Source organism: Pecten maximus, chromosome 2 (assembly GCF_902652985.1).
Source record: "Pecten maximus chromosome 2, xPecMax1.1, whole genome shotgun sequence".
In the NCBI taxonomy this organism is placed as follows: domain Eukaryota; kingdom Metazoa; phylum Mollusca; class Bivalvia; order Pectinida; family Pectinidae; genus Pecten; species Pecten maximus.
In genome coordinates, this window is record NC_047016.1 from 2,274,772 (window position 1) to 2,289,849 (window position 15,078).

Genomic DNA, 15,078 nt, shown 5'->3' on the forward strand with positions numbered 1-15,078 from the left:
AGTCCGCATCATACTCTGGATACGACAATTGTTGGCCTACGGAGTTACTTATACAGATTTGCAAGCATCGATGACTCCTGCTGTTAAAGAGCGGATTATATTTCAACAATCGCTTGTGAAGATATTAAGTTTGTGAACTTGGATGTTGCAGTATTTCTGGCATTTACAAAGTTAGGAATGCAACCCCCATAAATAGTATGTATACATGTATGTTGCATTTCAGAAGACGTACATCATCAACGTCGAATTCAATTAAGCCTGTCTCGAAAATAAGCCATGAAATTCTTACAAAAATATAAACCGCGGCTTGACGCGCATTGTTTTAATTCATACAGCAATACAAATTGTCAGTGAGCTGGAGCCGGATTTCTAGGTAAATGTGTAAGGCAACCTGTAATTTTGTATCTCTCGTATTAGACAGTTAGCAAATCACAAATAGGGTATAACATTGACTTACAATATCACTGTCATGTAACAATTAGGGAATAGTCTTTTACAGATGGAGGGCCAATGTGACCCCAAAAAATGGGTGTGTGCACTTTAAACTACAAAATCACTTATTTACAAGTACACTCTGACCGAGGTAAGCACAAAGTCTAACTCAGAAAGAGCTAAAATTTATATTACTGCATTTAATGATGATTAGCTCAGGAACAACTGTGAATCCTTCGCAATGATAGGCCATCTGTTAAACTCATCCTCTCGGCGCGAGGTTTTACTCATATTGAATGATCAACATAGCCTAATGTTTATCTTCATTGTTTGAACGACTCCACAATGATATTTTATACGCTCAAAGCCCTATAATATTAACATAAACAGTTTTGTTCACACTACGGTTTGGTCGTCCAAAAATTGTAGCAAGTTACGGATTGGTTCCAAGTTGGTGAATTTTGGTTAGGGAATACAGATCCTAGCGTGGATTGGTTCCAAGTTGGTGAATTTTGGTTAGGGAATACAGAACCTAGCGTGGATTGGTTCCAAGTTGGTGAATTTTGGTTAGGGAATACAGAACCTAGCGTGGATTGGTTCCAAGTTGGTGAATTTTGGTTAGGGAATACAGAACCCAGCGTGGATTGGTTCCAAGTTGGTGAATTTTGGTTAGGGAATACAGATCCTAGCGTGGATTGGTTCCAAGTTGGTGAATTTTGGTTAGGGAATACAGAACCTAGCGTGGATTGGTTCCAAGTTGGTGAATTTTGGTTAGGGAATACAGAACCTAGCGTGGATTGGTCCAAGTTGGTGAATTTTGGTTAGGGAATACAGAACCTAGCGTGGATTGGTTCAGGTAGGATGTTATTAGCCACTCATGATCGTCGAAAAAAAAGGAAGATACATGTATCTCCAATTGAAAATACAACGGAAACACATCCATTCTGGTTTATAACACGTATTTGCTGATTTTAGGATTGATATTAATAGATAGCATAGTGAAAAGTTTAATAAGAGGCGGCGCAAGTCAAAACGATGTTAAGGCAGCATCTGCTACATTTGTATGTAGCAAATATTTTGTTTATCTCCGCAGTTGGTTAATTACATCCCTCAAAACTCGGTCACAGCTGGGGGCAGCAGGTAGCAATGGCAATATAACGACATGACTTAACGTATCATGTTACTCTTTGCGTTCCAATAACTGTCATGAAGATTCAATAAAAAGTTGTGTCGCTTTGTCATGGCCAAATGTCAACTCAATTCTGACCGCAGAAGGAATTTCCATAGTATTCCCATAATATGGGACCAGTCCGTTACCAAAATGCAACACTTTTTGTAACAAATTCACAACATTTTCTGCTGAACTTGCTACAAATTCTTGATGACCAATCCGTGACGTAAATAAAATCGTTACATTTAGAGATATTGTCTATCGTACCCAACACGTATTGTAAACCTATGGGTAACGAATGCCTAGCGTGTTGCCAGTGTTCACAACTTATGTCCAACGATAGTCTAACTTATAACGTGCGGCAGCACTATCGCTGACGATCACGTGACTTAGTCTATAAAGTACTGCCGCTCGCCAATTCAAATTAAAACAGCATTGAAATCATGTCCGAGTCTGCGGGTCGTGGACGTGATCGAAGACCAAATGATAAACCATTACCAACACCCTCAGACTCTCTGAAGACAAAGGTACAGCCTCAGCTTTGCCGGATCCTCCATCTCTCGGATGGCATGGATATATGGTCACCATGGAGTTACCTATACGCTGCCAATACGCTATTATACGGTAATTGTTCGTTAGAAAGCCTCTTGGTTGTTTAGAAACACATTTGACCCATACGACCATGAAAGTATGTCAAGGTCATTCATTTTGTAGCCCTTCATTCCAGCATGCTAATGGCCCAATATCATGATTGAGCCTCTTGGCAAATGAGAAACTGTTTAAAAATTCTAACATATTTGACCCTTGTGATCTTGAAATTAGGTCAAGAACATTGATTTGAACAAAGTTTGTAGCCCCTTTATCACAGCATGTTACTTGTCCAATACAGCATATTCACCCAGAATGCGATAGCAAAAGCGAGCTAAATCTTTGTTTCAGTGCTAATCTACTGACAGTGATCAATGAAATGGGGGCAAAAGACAGGGTCTAATTATGATTTATAGGTCAAAGTGTTTTCATTAACTGGTGAACTACTGAACCATTGCATCAAATGCTACTGTCAAATTGTGTGTATCTGAACTGGTAAACTACTTAACCTGGCCGGAATTAAACGACGGCAGTTGCCACAAGGCCTATTATTACTAATAATATCTTTTAATCTTTTTAATACCTGACCCAACCACATTGTTACAGTTTTATCAACTCAATAGAACCAGTCATGCATATATATCTGAGAGGCCTTTCGTTTTACCCTTTAGTGTAAACATTTTAACAAGTTTCCATACTGACAGGTTTCTTTTATTATCAAATGCCAATTCAATCGGACAGGTATGAGGATAAATATCTTAACAATGAAATGAACAATGTGTGCAAGGGATATCTTGTACACAAGGTTATCACGGACAGACGCTCACATTCACGGTTAGACACATCAAAAAAGTGATCATTTTACCATAAGTGGAACTATAATGATGAGTGGAGCATTGGAAAAGCATTCCTAGATCAAATACAGTCGTACCCTATGGAGATTTAATCAGGTTCTATGCTCTATTTACAGAAAAAAGTCCAAATTTATTCCAGTTTTATATGTAAGAATATGTACAATGAATGTTTGAAATAACGTTTAATACATTTGACCTAGATAATTATTAAAAAAACAATTATGTCCACGTTTATAAATACCTAGCAATATTACCTGCTAGCAACAGCCATTTGTGGTGAGGATGAAGGTGAACCTGTAAAAAACATTGTTACAACTCAATCCACCAGCTTCTCACAGACAATAATTCCTATACACCTTTCCATGATTTAAGAAAACAATAATTGTAAACCCCAATTAAAAAAAAGCTCCAACATGGTACCCACCATCATAAGATCTTTGGATTTATTTATCCATTTTTTTCCTTCAGACATAAATAAAAAGTGATCTATGATCTGCTGATTTTGCACTCCTTTATAATTATCAAAGTCACACAAGCATGTGTGTATCTATATTAGATAATATTAACAATAATAGGAAAAGTAAACTTATAAGAACAACAAAATAATTCCCCAAACTTCTTATTTGTATAATATTGGTCACTAATTATAACCTATTGATACTCACAAATCACTTTTGTTTTTTGTCAGGCAACATAATTTCAGACAAAATAATTTCATACACATTTGTCCATGTCACATTTGTCCATGTCACATTTAGCTCACAATGTAATTGAGAGGTAACTAAGCACATACCTCTGTAGATAGGTGACGGTAACTAAGGACATACCTCTATTTATAGGTGACGAGTGTTGGTAACTAAGGACATACCTCTGTAGATAGGCGACGGTAACTAAGGACATACCTCTATAGATAGGTGATGAGTGTTGCTAACTAAGGACATACCTCTGTAGATTGGTGACGGTCACTAAGGACATACCTCTATAGACAGGTGACGAGTGTTGGTAACTAAGGACATACCTCTGTAGATTGGTGACGGTCACGAAGGACATACCTCTGTAGATAGGTGACGAGTGTTAGTAACTAAGGTAATTGAGAGGTAACTAATGACATACCTCTATAGATAGGTGACGAGTTCCCACTGCGACGTCCATGTGATCTGAAATAGGGACATGAACAATGATAAATGCATGACGTAAATATAGGGGCCATGATATACATGTATAATCATCAGAACCAACTAGAACTGTCGTCCAGAGGGCCAACTCATACCCCCCGCTCCTGCAACCCCCATCGTTACTATGTGTTCATTTATACAATAAACGAGATATACAGTTAAATCTCACTTAGTCGTATTCAGTTTTCTTGGTTACCCTAATTCTTTTTTATTTATATTATGAATAAATTGTTGTACATGACATTATGAAATGATTTCACATGAGAAAATCTTTTCAATTGATCAATTTATAACAAAGAAAAAATTAAAAAGGTTATGAGAAAGGTAAAGTGTGAATGGGATTTATTCAAAAAATTACGACGTGATATAGATTACGCACATCTACAATGTATAAGGATTATTGTCATGAAGTTTCGTTGAAATCAGATAAGTAGTTTAGGAGAAGTAGCCGGTACATTGTTGTGTCAAACTCGCCCAAAAAACTAAGTTCTGTGCCCTGGTTACCATGGTAACCATAAGAGGAGTAGACCAAAAAACTAAGTTTTGTGCCCTGGTTACCATGATAACCAAAAAATTACGATGTTATATAGATTAAGCACATCTACAATGTATAAGGATTATTGTCATGAAGTTTCGTTGAAATCGGATAAGTAGTTTAGGAGGAGTAGCCGGTACATTGTTGCATCTACAAACTCGCCCAAAAAACTAAGTTTTGTGCCCTGGTTACTATGGTAACCAAAAAATTACGACGTGATAGAGATTACGCATAGCTACAATGTATAAGGATTATTGTCATGAAGTTTCGTTGAAATCGGATAAGTAGTTTAGGAGGAGTAGCCGGTACATCGTTGCATCTACAAACTCGCCCAAAAAACTAAGTTTTGTGCCCTGGTTACTATGGTAACCAAAAAATTACAACGTGATATAGATTACGCATATCTACAATGTATAAGGATTATTGTCATGAAGTTTCGTTGAAATCGGATCAGTAGTTTAGGAGGAGTATACTAGTAGCCGGTACATCGTTGTTTCTACAGACGGACAGACGGATGGACGGACGGACGGACAACCTGATTCCAGTATACTCCCCCCTAACTTCGTTGCGGGGGGTATAATAACAAGAGTCCCAATGAGCCTGTGTCACTCACCTAGTGTTCACTTCATGGATGATACATTGCCTTTTAGTAAATCAAAAGAAACAGCTTCTTGCTTTAACAAATTTCACCTCTGTGACCTTGAATATGGCTCAAGGATATGGTCATTTCTGTTCACAAACTGACGTACCTCATTCTAGGAACCTATTTGCCAAATAGTATGGTTTCAAGCATTTATCAATGAACTTAAAAAAAAAAAATCATATCAAGTCATAAAACCTTTTAACAAATTTGACCCCTGTAACCTTGAATATATGGGTCAATGTCATTTATTATCACAAACTTTGTTGGACTCCATCCCACCTACCAGCCATATATCTTGATCAGAAGAAGTTGTCCGAGTTTTTTTAACATGACTAGGAATCAAGGTAATATCTTTTAACAAACATGGTTAGGGTCTATCCCAGTAACCTACCACCCAAATATAATTCCATACATTTCGTTTTTTGAGAAGTTGTTTGAATGATTTCACAAATTTGACACCAGCAACCTAGAATATAGGTCAAGGTAATTTCTTTTAGCAAATTTTTTTCAGGATCTATCCCAGAAACCTACCAGCCAGAGTTTAAAGCGGGGTATTCGAGTTTTCCGAGTTCAAGTTAACGAAGTTCCACTGTATCTTGATTCTACACATTTTAGTTAATTGGAAGATGATGTTTGAATGATTCGATAAAGTTTATCCCTGTGACCTTGAATATGGATGAAGGTAATTTCTTTTCTCAAACTTTGCCAAGCCCCATCTAGAACCTATCAACTAAGTACCTGACTCTTGGACTCTTGGTCAATGAGGAGGAGTTGTTTAAATGGAAAAACTGACACAGGACACCACACCACAGGATAAGCCACCAGGGTAGTACATCTAATATTTAGGTGGTCTGAATAAGTAGCAATATTCACCACTGAATGATAGTGCTAAACATATAATTCTTACTACCAATGAATTTAAATGACATTCATAACCCTATGAATACCAAAGTCCAACTGCTGAAATCATCATACATGTAACATTAGATGCCACCCTCCTTTGAAAATGGCTGCTTTATTGATTAAACAAGCAAATCCAATAATATATTTTGAAATGTGATATTCAAAAGAGTAAACTATTTCAACATATAGATAACTTAGCATTAGTCATAACCCCAAAGAGTGTAAAGATTTAATGAAACACCTTAAAAGTAAATGCTCTCTTCATTCGGATGAAATACCAATATACTTGTTGATAATCCAGTAAATATAATTGATTTTTTTCACATAAGACTTTCTTTATGAATGCTGTTCGTTATCTGTTTGGTGATATCGAATCACACTCTTTAGAGTATTATGTGCAGCATAAACCCAAATTCATTATTTGCTTCTGGTAAAGGCATAAAGCTGTAATATATTCCTAAACTTGTTGAGATAATATAAATAGTATACAGACCTGCTAGTGGCACTAGTGATATGTCTCTGTAAACAACAACAAAGCATGTTAAACCTTGGATCTTTTTAGTATGGATAGTTTTGTTTGAAATGAAAATCGGAATTTTGCTATTCTGCTGTTATTTTCATTGGTATTAATGATAGAACCTTGTCAGGTGGCACACTGACTTACTGTATACTAGGACCTTGTCAGGTGGGACACTGACTTACTGTATACTAGGACCTTGTCAGGTGGGACACTGACTTACTGTATACTAGGACCTTGTCAGGTGGGACACTGACTTACTGTACACTAGGACCTTGTCAGGTGGGACACTGACTTACTGTATACTAGGACCTTGTCAGGTGGGACACTGACTTACTGTATACTAGGACCTTGTCAGGTGGGACACTGACTTACTGTATACTAGGACCTTGTCAGGTCGGACACTGACTTACTGTATAATAGGACCTTGTCAGGTGGGACACTGACTTACTGTATAATAGGACCTTGTTAGGTGGGACACTGACTTACTGTATACTAGAACATTGTCAGGTGGGCCACTGATGTACTGTATACTACAACCTTGTCAGGTGGGACACTGGCTTACTGTATACTAGGACCTTGTCAGATGGGACACTGACTTACTGTATACTAGGACCTTGTCAGGTGGGACACTGACTGTATATTAGGACCTTGTCAGGTCGGACACAGACTTACTGTATACTAGGACCTTGTCAGGTGGGACACTGACTTACTGTATACAAGAACCTTGTCAGGTGGGACACAGACTTACTGTATACTAGAACCTTGTAAGGTGGGACACTGACTTACTGTATACTAGAACCTTGTCAGGTGGGACACAGACTTACTGTATACTAGAACCTTGTAAGGTGGGACACAGACTTACTGTATACTAGGACCTTGTCAGGTGGGACACTGACTTACTGTATACTAGAACCTTGTAAGGTGGGACACAGACTTACTGTATACTAGGACCTTGTCAGGTGGGACACTGACTTACTGTATACTAGAACCTTGTAAGGTGGGACACTGACTTACTGTATACTAGAACCTTGTAAGGTGGGACACTGGCTTACTGTATACTAGAACCTTGTCAGCTAGGTGGGACACTGACTTACTGTATACTAGGACCTTGTCAGATGGGACACTTGACTTACTGTATACTAGGACCTTGTTAGGTGGGACACTGACTTACTGTATACAAGGACCTTGTCAGGTTGGACATTGACTTACTGTACACTAGGACTTTGTCAGGTGGGACAGTGACTTAAAAATTGCTGTAAACTAGAACCTTGTCAGGTGGGACACTGACTTACTGTATACTAAAACCTTGTCTGGTGGAACACTGACTTACTGTATACTAGAACCTTGTCAGGTGGGACATTGACTGTATACTAGGACCTTGTCAGGTGGGACACTGACTTACTGTACACTAGGACCTTGTCAGGTGGTACACAGACTTACTGTATACTAGAACCTTGTCAGGTGGGACACAGACTTACTGTACACTAGAACCTTGTCAGGCGGGACACTGTCTTACTGTATACTAGAACCTTGTCAGGTGGGACACTGACTTACTGTATACTAGAACATTGTCAGGTGGGACACTGACTTACTGTATACTAGGACCTTGTCAGGTGGGACATTGACTTACTGTATACTAGTACCTTGTCATGTGGGACACTGACTTAGTGTATACTAGAACCTTGTCAGGTGGGACACTGACTTACAGTACACTAGGACCTTGTCAGGCTGGACATTGACTTACTGTATACTATAGGACCTTGTCAGGTGGGACACTGACTTACTGTATACTAGGACCTTCTCAGGTGGGACACTGACTTACTGTATACTAGGACCTTGGTATTCTATGTTTTTGTACAGCAGAATCTTGTTGATCTGGTCACTACGAGAACTTACATACATGTATGATGTGAATTGGTCAATTGCACACTATATTTATATTTGACTATATTTCTACTGTAATGGGATACATGCATCTGAATGGTGCACTGATAAATCTATAAGAAGGCTTTTTAATTGATGATTACATATTATTAGGATATGATAGTATGGTTTTATTAGCTTACATTTTCACGTTCACTCATCAGTCTTTTCAGGTAGGAGTTTTCCTCACGCAATTTACTCATATCCCTGTAACAACCAAAACACATTTACACTTCAAATTCATTGATGATAGATGATTTTAAAAGACAAATATTGTTTTATTGTTAAAATAAGCAGGGTTGATTCCAAAAGTAAACTAGACTGATTTTTTAGAAATGGAGAGTTTTACCAAATCTTCATGGTAAAAAATCACGATTAAAGATCTGCCACCTTAGATATCCGAGACTCACCTTTCCAGGTCCTGGGAGGCTCGTATGGCTTTATGACATTTCTCCATGACATTCTGCTGTCTGTGAAGCTGCGACAAACCAAAGTTAGGTTACATATCACATTCACAAGTCAATTCTTACACTTTGATTTTTTAACAGATACAGTATATTACAAAATCATTTCTTACCTTGTCCATTAGATATGAAAAGAATCTCCTCCTCTGATTGTGTTGGAAGTCCATTACCTTTAAAATAAAAATTTTTAAATGCTCAGTATTATCTACGACCATACTGCATGGGAACATAGAGCAAAACAGTGTTACTTATTGATATAAAATATTTTAAAAACTAATAATGCAATTTATGTGAAACGTTTCCTTGATATTACAACAACAATCCATTGTTAAAATACAAACCTGGATGATTTTCCTGAACTCCTTTTTCAGTAAATCCATGGGATTTGTAAAAAACAACTCCACATCTGGTTTCATCTGTAATGCCAGGTATTGTAACCATTAACATTATACACATTACGACAATCATCAAACAAGCTGTAATAATCAATCTTGTAGGCTGGATGGAAATACACATCTAGCTTTACAGTGGGGATAGGGTAGGGTGGTTACCAATTTGCCACCTACCCAACCACCCAGTGTCACAAAAAAACTGATTACTGCCATGGAATGATCAACAATTTGAAAATTAATTAAATTTTCAAACTTTAATCAGTAATATTTTAAGCCAGCAATTTGTTTAATAAAGTGAAGACATTAACCTTGTCATGTTACCTGTATAACCCATTTCAATATATTGCCTTTCATACCTGTCCAATAATCAATAATCTATATGATTTACCTGCCCATACATTGCAAATATTTTGCTTATCCAGATAATGTACTATCTCATCTGTAGCAGATATTGAATAATCTTACCTGTCCATATATTATTTTATCTAGCCTGTCTAGACACATCATCTAACCTGTCCAGATAAATCTTCTTACCTGTCCAGATACTAAATCATCTCAGCTGTCCAGATACTATCTACCATATCTTGTCTTTCCTGTCTACATATTATATTGTTTTACATGTGGAGAAATAATGTTGTCTTACCTGTCCAGACAGGGGAATTGTTGTACACACACTGCCACACATTTTACACTTTCCATTAGTAACTGCAATAGAAACAGCATTGATTTTGATTTTGTTGATTGAAATAAAAGTTATAAACCATACTCAGTTTAAGAAGAGTATCCCGAGTTAGACTTTCAAAAAAATAAGCTAAATTGGCTGATGTTTTTTTCTTGGAAAACATTGACTGATTGGTCCTATAAAATAAGTTGGTCTCTCTTAAAATGGAGTTCTTCTTCACAAACATGTTACTGTACATATAATATTTATCGTTATTATGTTTGCATTATTTTGTCTTTGAGTACATATTCACCCTGGTCTATACACTTTTCACAGTATATATGGCCACAGCTTGTCAATAGGAACTTTCCTCCATCCCCTGGTTGGTGAAAACAGGTATTGCAGTGCAACCAATCCATCTCCAATCTCCAAATTCAATAACTACAAATGTATTGTGATTTGACCATTAGCGACATATTAGATGTATTATTACTGTTATATTATATAATCTGTCCTACTTTATAGTTTCTAAAATGATTATGTTTTAATTGTAAAATTATATTTCTGCTTACTGTAGGGCGAAAAGCTGCTTTCATATCTTTATTATTTAACCAGCGACGTTTAACGTTAATAGTTTATCTTATTTATTTATTTATTAGGTCCTAAAAATTTTTATTTATTTTTATATAAGTCTGTGGTATTCGCAATGGAGGGGAGATAATCCCCATAGAAAACAAGATTTAAAACGATTTGTTTAAGCATTAAACATTATAATTAAACACTTATTTGTATTGTTGTATCAGCGTTGATGTAGATAAACACCTTTGTATTGTTGTATCAGTGTTTATGTAAATAAACACATTTGTATTACATAAGAGTCAGTGACATTTTCATGTGATAATTTCGATGGATACTGTATCAGGTCTCCACTCCCTCCACCACTTAGTCAAAACAGACCAATACTGTTAAAAGGGTATTGTCAAAACACAACGCCGTCCAAAATAATTACCCGCACATGCACTTGAATTTGTAGAAGTTAACGTCTGTGCTTAATTCGATTCTTACAGGACGATCTGCCTTCCGACGACTTCTTTATAAAAACAATCATCGCTTTACATTTGTACAACTTTGTGTCACGTGATCTTTTTATTTCCGGAAGTGGTACACTAATTCTGAGTCAATCGCAACAGCTTTGGGAAATTTCCGGCAATCCTAGGAAGACTAGTAAAAATGGTTTCCAGCATATTTATTATTTGAACTATTTTTTTTTTGGCAAGAAAAGTCTGAGCTAATGTAATATTTTTAGTTTTTAATATTAAATAATGTGCAAGCGCTTATTTACAAATGTACCTCACAGAAGGTATACAGCCCCCCCCCCCCCCCCCCACACACACACACAAATAAGAAGAAAGAGTGAGAAAAATACTACATGATACTTGATACAACTATTATAACAAGGACATTGCAAAAAAATGTTCCTGCTGTTTTAATGAATATTGTCTTCAATCATGCAGACTCCTTACATTGGGATAAGTTTCGCCATGGCAGAGTTGATATCCCCTGGCCCCTGGACTGTTAGGTAGGGACTGTCCCAATTACCTGGCCTCTGGACTGTTAGGTAGGGACTGTCCCAATCACCTGGTCTCTGGACTGTTAGGTAGGGACTGTCCCAATCACATGACCTCTGGACTGTTAGGTAGGGACTGTCCGACTGTAAGGTAGGGACTGTCCCAATCCCCTGGCCTCTGGACTATAAGGTAGGGACTGTCCCAATCCCCTGGCCTCTGGACTGTTAGGTAGGGACTGTCTCAATCACATGACCTCTAGACTGTTAGGTAGGGACTGTCCCAATCACATGGCCTCTGGACTATCAGGTAGGGACTGTCCCAATCACATGGCCTCTGGACTGTTAGGTAGGGACCGTCCCAATCACCTGACCTCTGGACTGTTAGGTAGGGACTGTCCCAATCACATGGCCTCTGGACTGTAAGGTAGGGACTGTCCCAATCACATGGTCTCTTGACTGTAAGGTAGGGACTACCCCAATCACATGGCCTCTGGACTATAAGGTAGGGACCGTCCCAATCACCTGGCCTCTGGACTATAATGTAGGGACTGTCCCAATCACATGGCCTCTGGACTGTAAGGTAGGGACTGTCCCAATCACATGGCCTCTGGACTATCAGGTAGGGACTGTCCCAATCACCTGGCCTCTGGACTATCAGGTAGGGACTGTCCCAATCACATGGCCTCTGGACTGTAAGGTAGGGACTGTCCCAATCACATGGCCTCTGGACTATAAGGTAGGGACTGTCCCAATCACATGGCCTCTGGACTATAAGGTAGGGACCGTCCCAATCACATGGCCTCTGGACTATAAGGTAGGGACTGTCCCAATCACATGGCCTCTGGACTATAAGGTAGGGACTGTCCCAATCACCTGGCCTCTGAACTATAAGGTAGGGACTGTCCCAATCACATGGCCTCTGGACTGTAAGGTAGGGACTGTCCCAATCACATGGCCTCTGGACTATAAGGTAGGGACTGTCCCAATCACATGGCCTCTGGACTATAAGGTAGGGACTGTCCCAATCACATGGCCTCTGGACTATAAGGTAGGGACTGTCCCAATCACATGGCCTCTGGACTATCAGGTAGGGACCTGTCCCAATCACCTGGCCTCTGGACTATAAGGTAGGGACTGTCCCAATCACATGGCCTCTGGACTGTAAGGTAGGGACTGTCCCAATCACCTGGCCTCTGGACTATAAGGTAGGGACTGTCCCAATCACATGGCCTCTGGACTGTAAGGTAGGGACTGTCCCAATCACCTGGCCTCTGGACTGTAAGGTAGGGACCGTCCCAATCACCTGGCCTCTGGACTATAAGGTAGGGACTGTCCCAATCACATGGCCTCTGGACTATCAGGTAGGGACTGTCCCAATCCCCTGGCCTCTGGACTATAAGTAGGGACTGTCCCAATCCCCTGGCCTCTGGACTGTTAGGTAATGACTGTCCCAATCCCCTGGCCTCTGGACTGTTAGGTAGGGACTGCCCCAATCACCTGGTCTCTGGGCTATAAGGTAGGGACTGTCCCAATCCCCTGGCCTCTGGACTGTAAGGTAGGGACTGTCCGAATCCCCTGGCCTCTGGACTATAAGGTAGGGACTGTCCCAATCACATGGTCTCTTGACTGTTAGGTAGGGACTGTCCCAATCCCCTGGCCTCTGGACTGTAAGGTAGGGACTGTCCCAATCCCCTGGCCTCTGGACTGTAAGGTAGGGACTGTCCCAATCACATGGCCTCTGGACTATAAGGTAGGGACTGTCACAATCCCCTGGCCTCTGGACTGTAAGGTAGGGACTGTCACAATCCCCTGGCCTCTGGACTGTAAGGTAGGGTCTGTCCCAATCCCCTGGCCTCTGGACTGTAAGGTGGGGACTGTCCCAATCACATGGTCTCTGGACTATAAGGTAGGGACTGTCACAATTACATGGCCTCTGGACTGTAAGGTAGGGACTGTCCCAATCACATGGCCTCTGGACTATAAGGTAGGGACTGTCCCAATCCCCTGGCCTCTGGACTGTAAGGTAGGGACTGTCCCAATCACATGGTCTCTGGACTATAAGGTAGGGACTGTCACAATTACATGGCCTCTGGACTGTAAGGTAGGGACTGTCCCAATCACATGGCCTCTGGACTATAAGGTAGGGACTGTCCCAATCCCCTGGCCTCTGGACTATAAGGTAGGGACTGTCACAATCACATGGCCTCTGAACTGTTAGGTAGGGACTGTCCCAATCCCCTGGCCTCTGGACTATAAGGGAGGGACTGTCCCAATCACCTGGCCTGTGGTCTGTAAGGTAGGGACTGTCCCAATCACCTGGCCTCTGGACTATAAGGTAGGGACTGTCCCAATCACCTGGCCTCTGGACTATAAGGTAGGGACTGTCCCAATCACATGGCCTCTGGACTGTAAGGTAGGGACTGTCCCAATCAAATGGCCTCTGGACTATAAGGTAGGGACTGTCCCAATCACATGGTCTCTGGACTGTAAGGTAGGGACTGTCCCAATCACCTGGCCTCTGGACTGTAAGGGAGGGACCGTCCAAATCACATGGCCTCTGGACTATAAGGTAGGGACTGTCCCAATCACATGGCCTCTGGACTATAAGTAGGGACTGTCCCAATCCCCTGGCCTCTGGACTGTTAGGTAATGACTGTCCCAATCACATGGCCTCTGGACTGTTAGGTAGGGACTGCCCCAATCACCTGGTCTCTGGGCTATAAGGTAGGGACTGTCCCAATCCCCTGGCCTCTGGACTGTAAGGTAGGGACTGTCCCAATCCCCTGGCCTCTGGACTATAAGGTAGGGACTGTCCCAATCCCCTGGCCTCTGGACTGTAAGGTAGGGACTGTCCCAATCACATGGCCTCTTGACTGTAAGGTAGGGACTGTCCCAATCCCCTGGCCTCTGGACTATAAGGTAGGGACTGTCCTAATCCCCTGGCCTCTGGTCTGTAAGGTAGGGACTGTCCCAATCACATGGCCTCTGGACTATAAGGTAGGGACTGTCCCAATCACATGGCCTCTGGACTGTTAGGGAGGGACCGTCCCAATCACCTGAACTCTGGACTGTTAGGTAGGGACTGTCCCAATCACATGGCCTCTGGACTGTAAGGTAGGGACTGTCCCAATCACCTGGCCTCTGGACTATAAGGTAGGGACTGTCCCAATCCCCTGGCCTCTGGACTGTAAGGTAGGGACTGTCCCAATCACATGGCCTCTGGACTGTTAGGTAGGGACTGTCCCAATCA

At 40.6% G+C, this 15,078-nt stretch overlaps 1 protein-coding gene across 2 annotated transcripts in view; it reads right to left on the reverse strand.

Moving 5' to 3' along the window:
* The window catches only part of LOC117344780 (RING finger protein 212B-like), a 19,747-nt gene extending 8,354 nt beyond the window's left edge, over positions 1–11,393 (reverse strand). The window contains exons 1-10 of one of the 2 annotated variants that reach the window (XM_033907608.1): positions 11,271–11,393; positions 10,575–10,702; positions 10,244–10,305; positions 9,550–9,624; positions 9,322–9,378; positions 9,155–9,222; positions 8,888–8,951; positions 6,795–6,820; positions 4,159–4,202; positions 3,300–3,339 (exon numbers count right to left, since the gene is read on the reverse strand). In XM_033907608.1, the coding sequence (XP_033763499.1) occupies positions 3,300–3,339; positions 4,159–4,202; positions 6,795–6,820; positions 8,888–8,951; positions 9,155–9,222; positions 9,322–9,378; positions 9,550–9,624; positions 10,244–10,305; positions 10,575–10,680 (542 nt within the window). In that variant the 5' untranslated portion in view covers positions 10,681–10,702; positions 11,271–11,393. Of the gene's footprint in view, positions 1–3,299; positions 3,340–4,158; positions 4,203–6,794; positions 6,821–8,887; positions 8,952–9,154; positions 9,223–9,321; positions 9,379–9,549; positions 9,625–10,243; positions 10,306–10,574; positions 10,705–11,270 lie in introns of those variants that run through there. The other variant, XM_033907616.1, reaches the window with a different exon arrangement.
* Between the last annotated feature and the right edge of the window lie 3,685 nt (positions 11,394–15,078).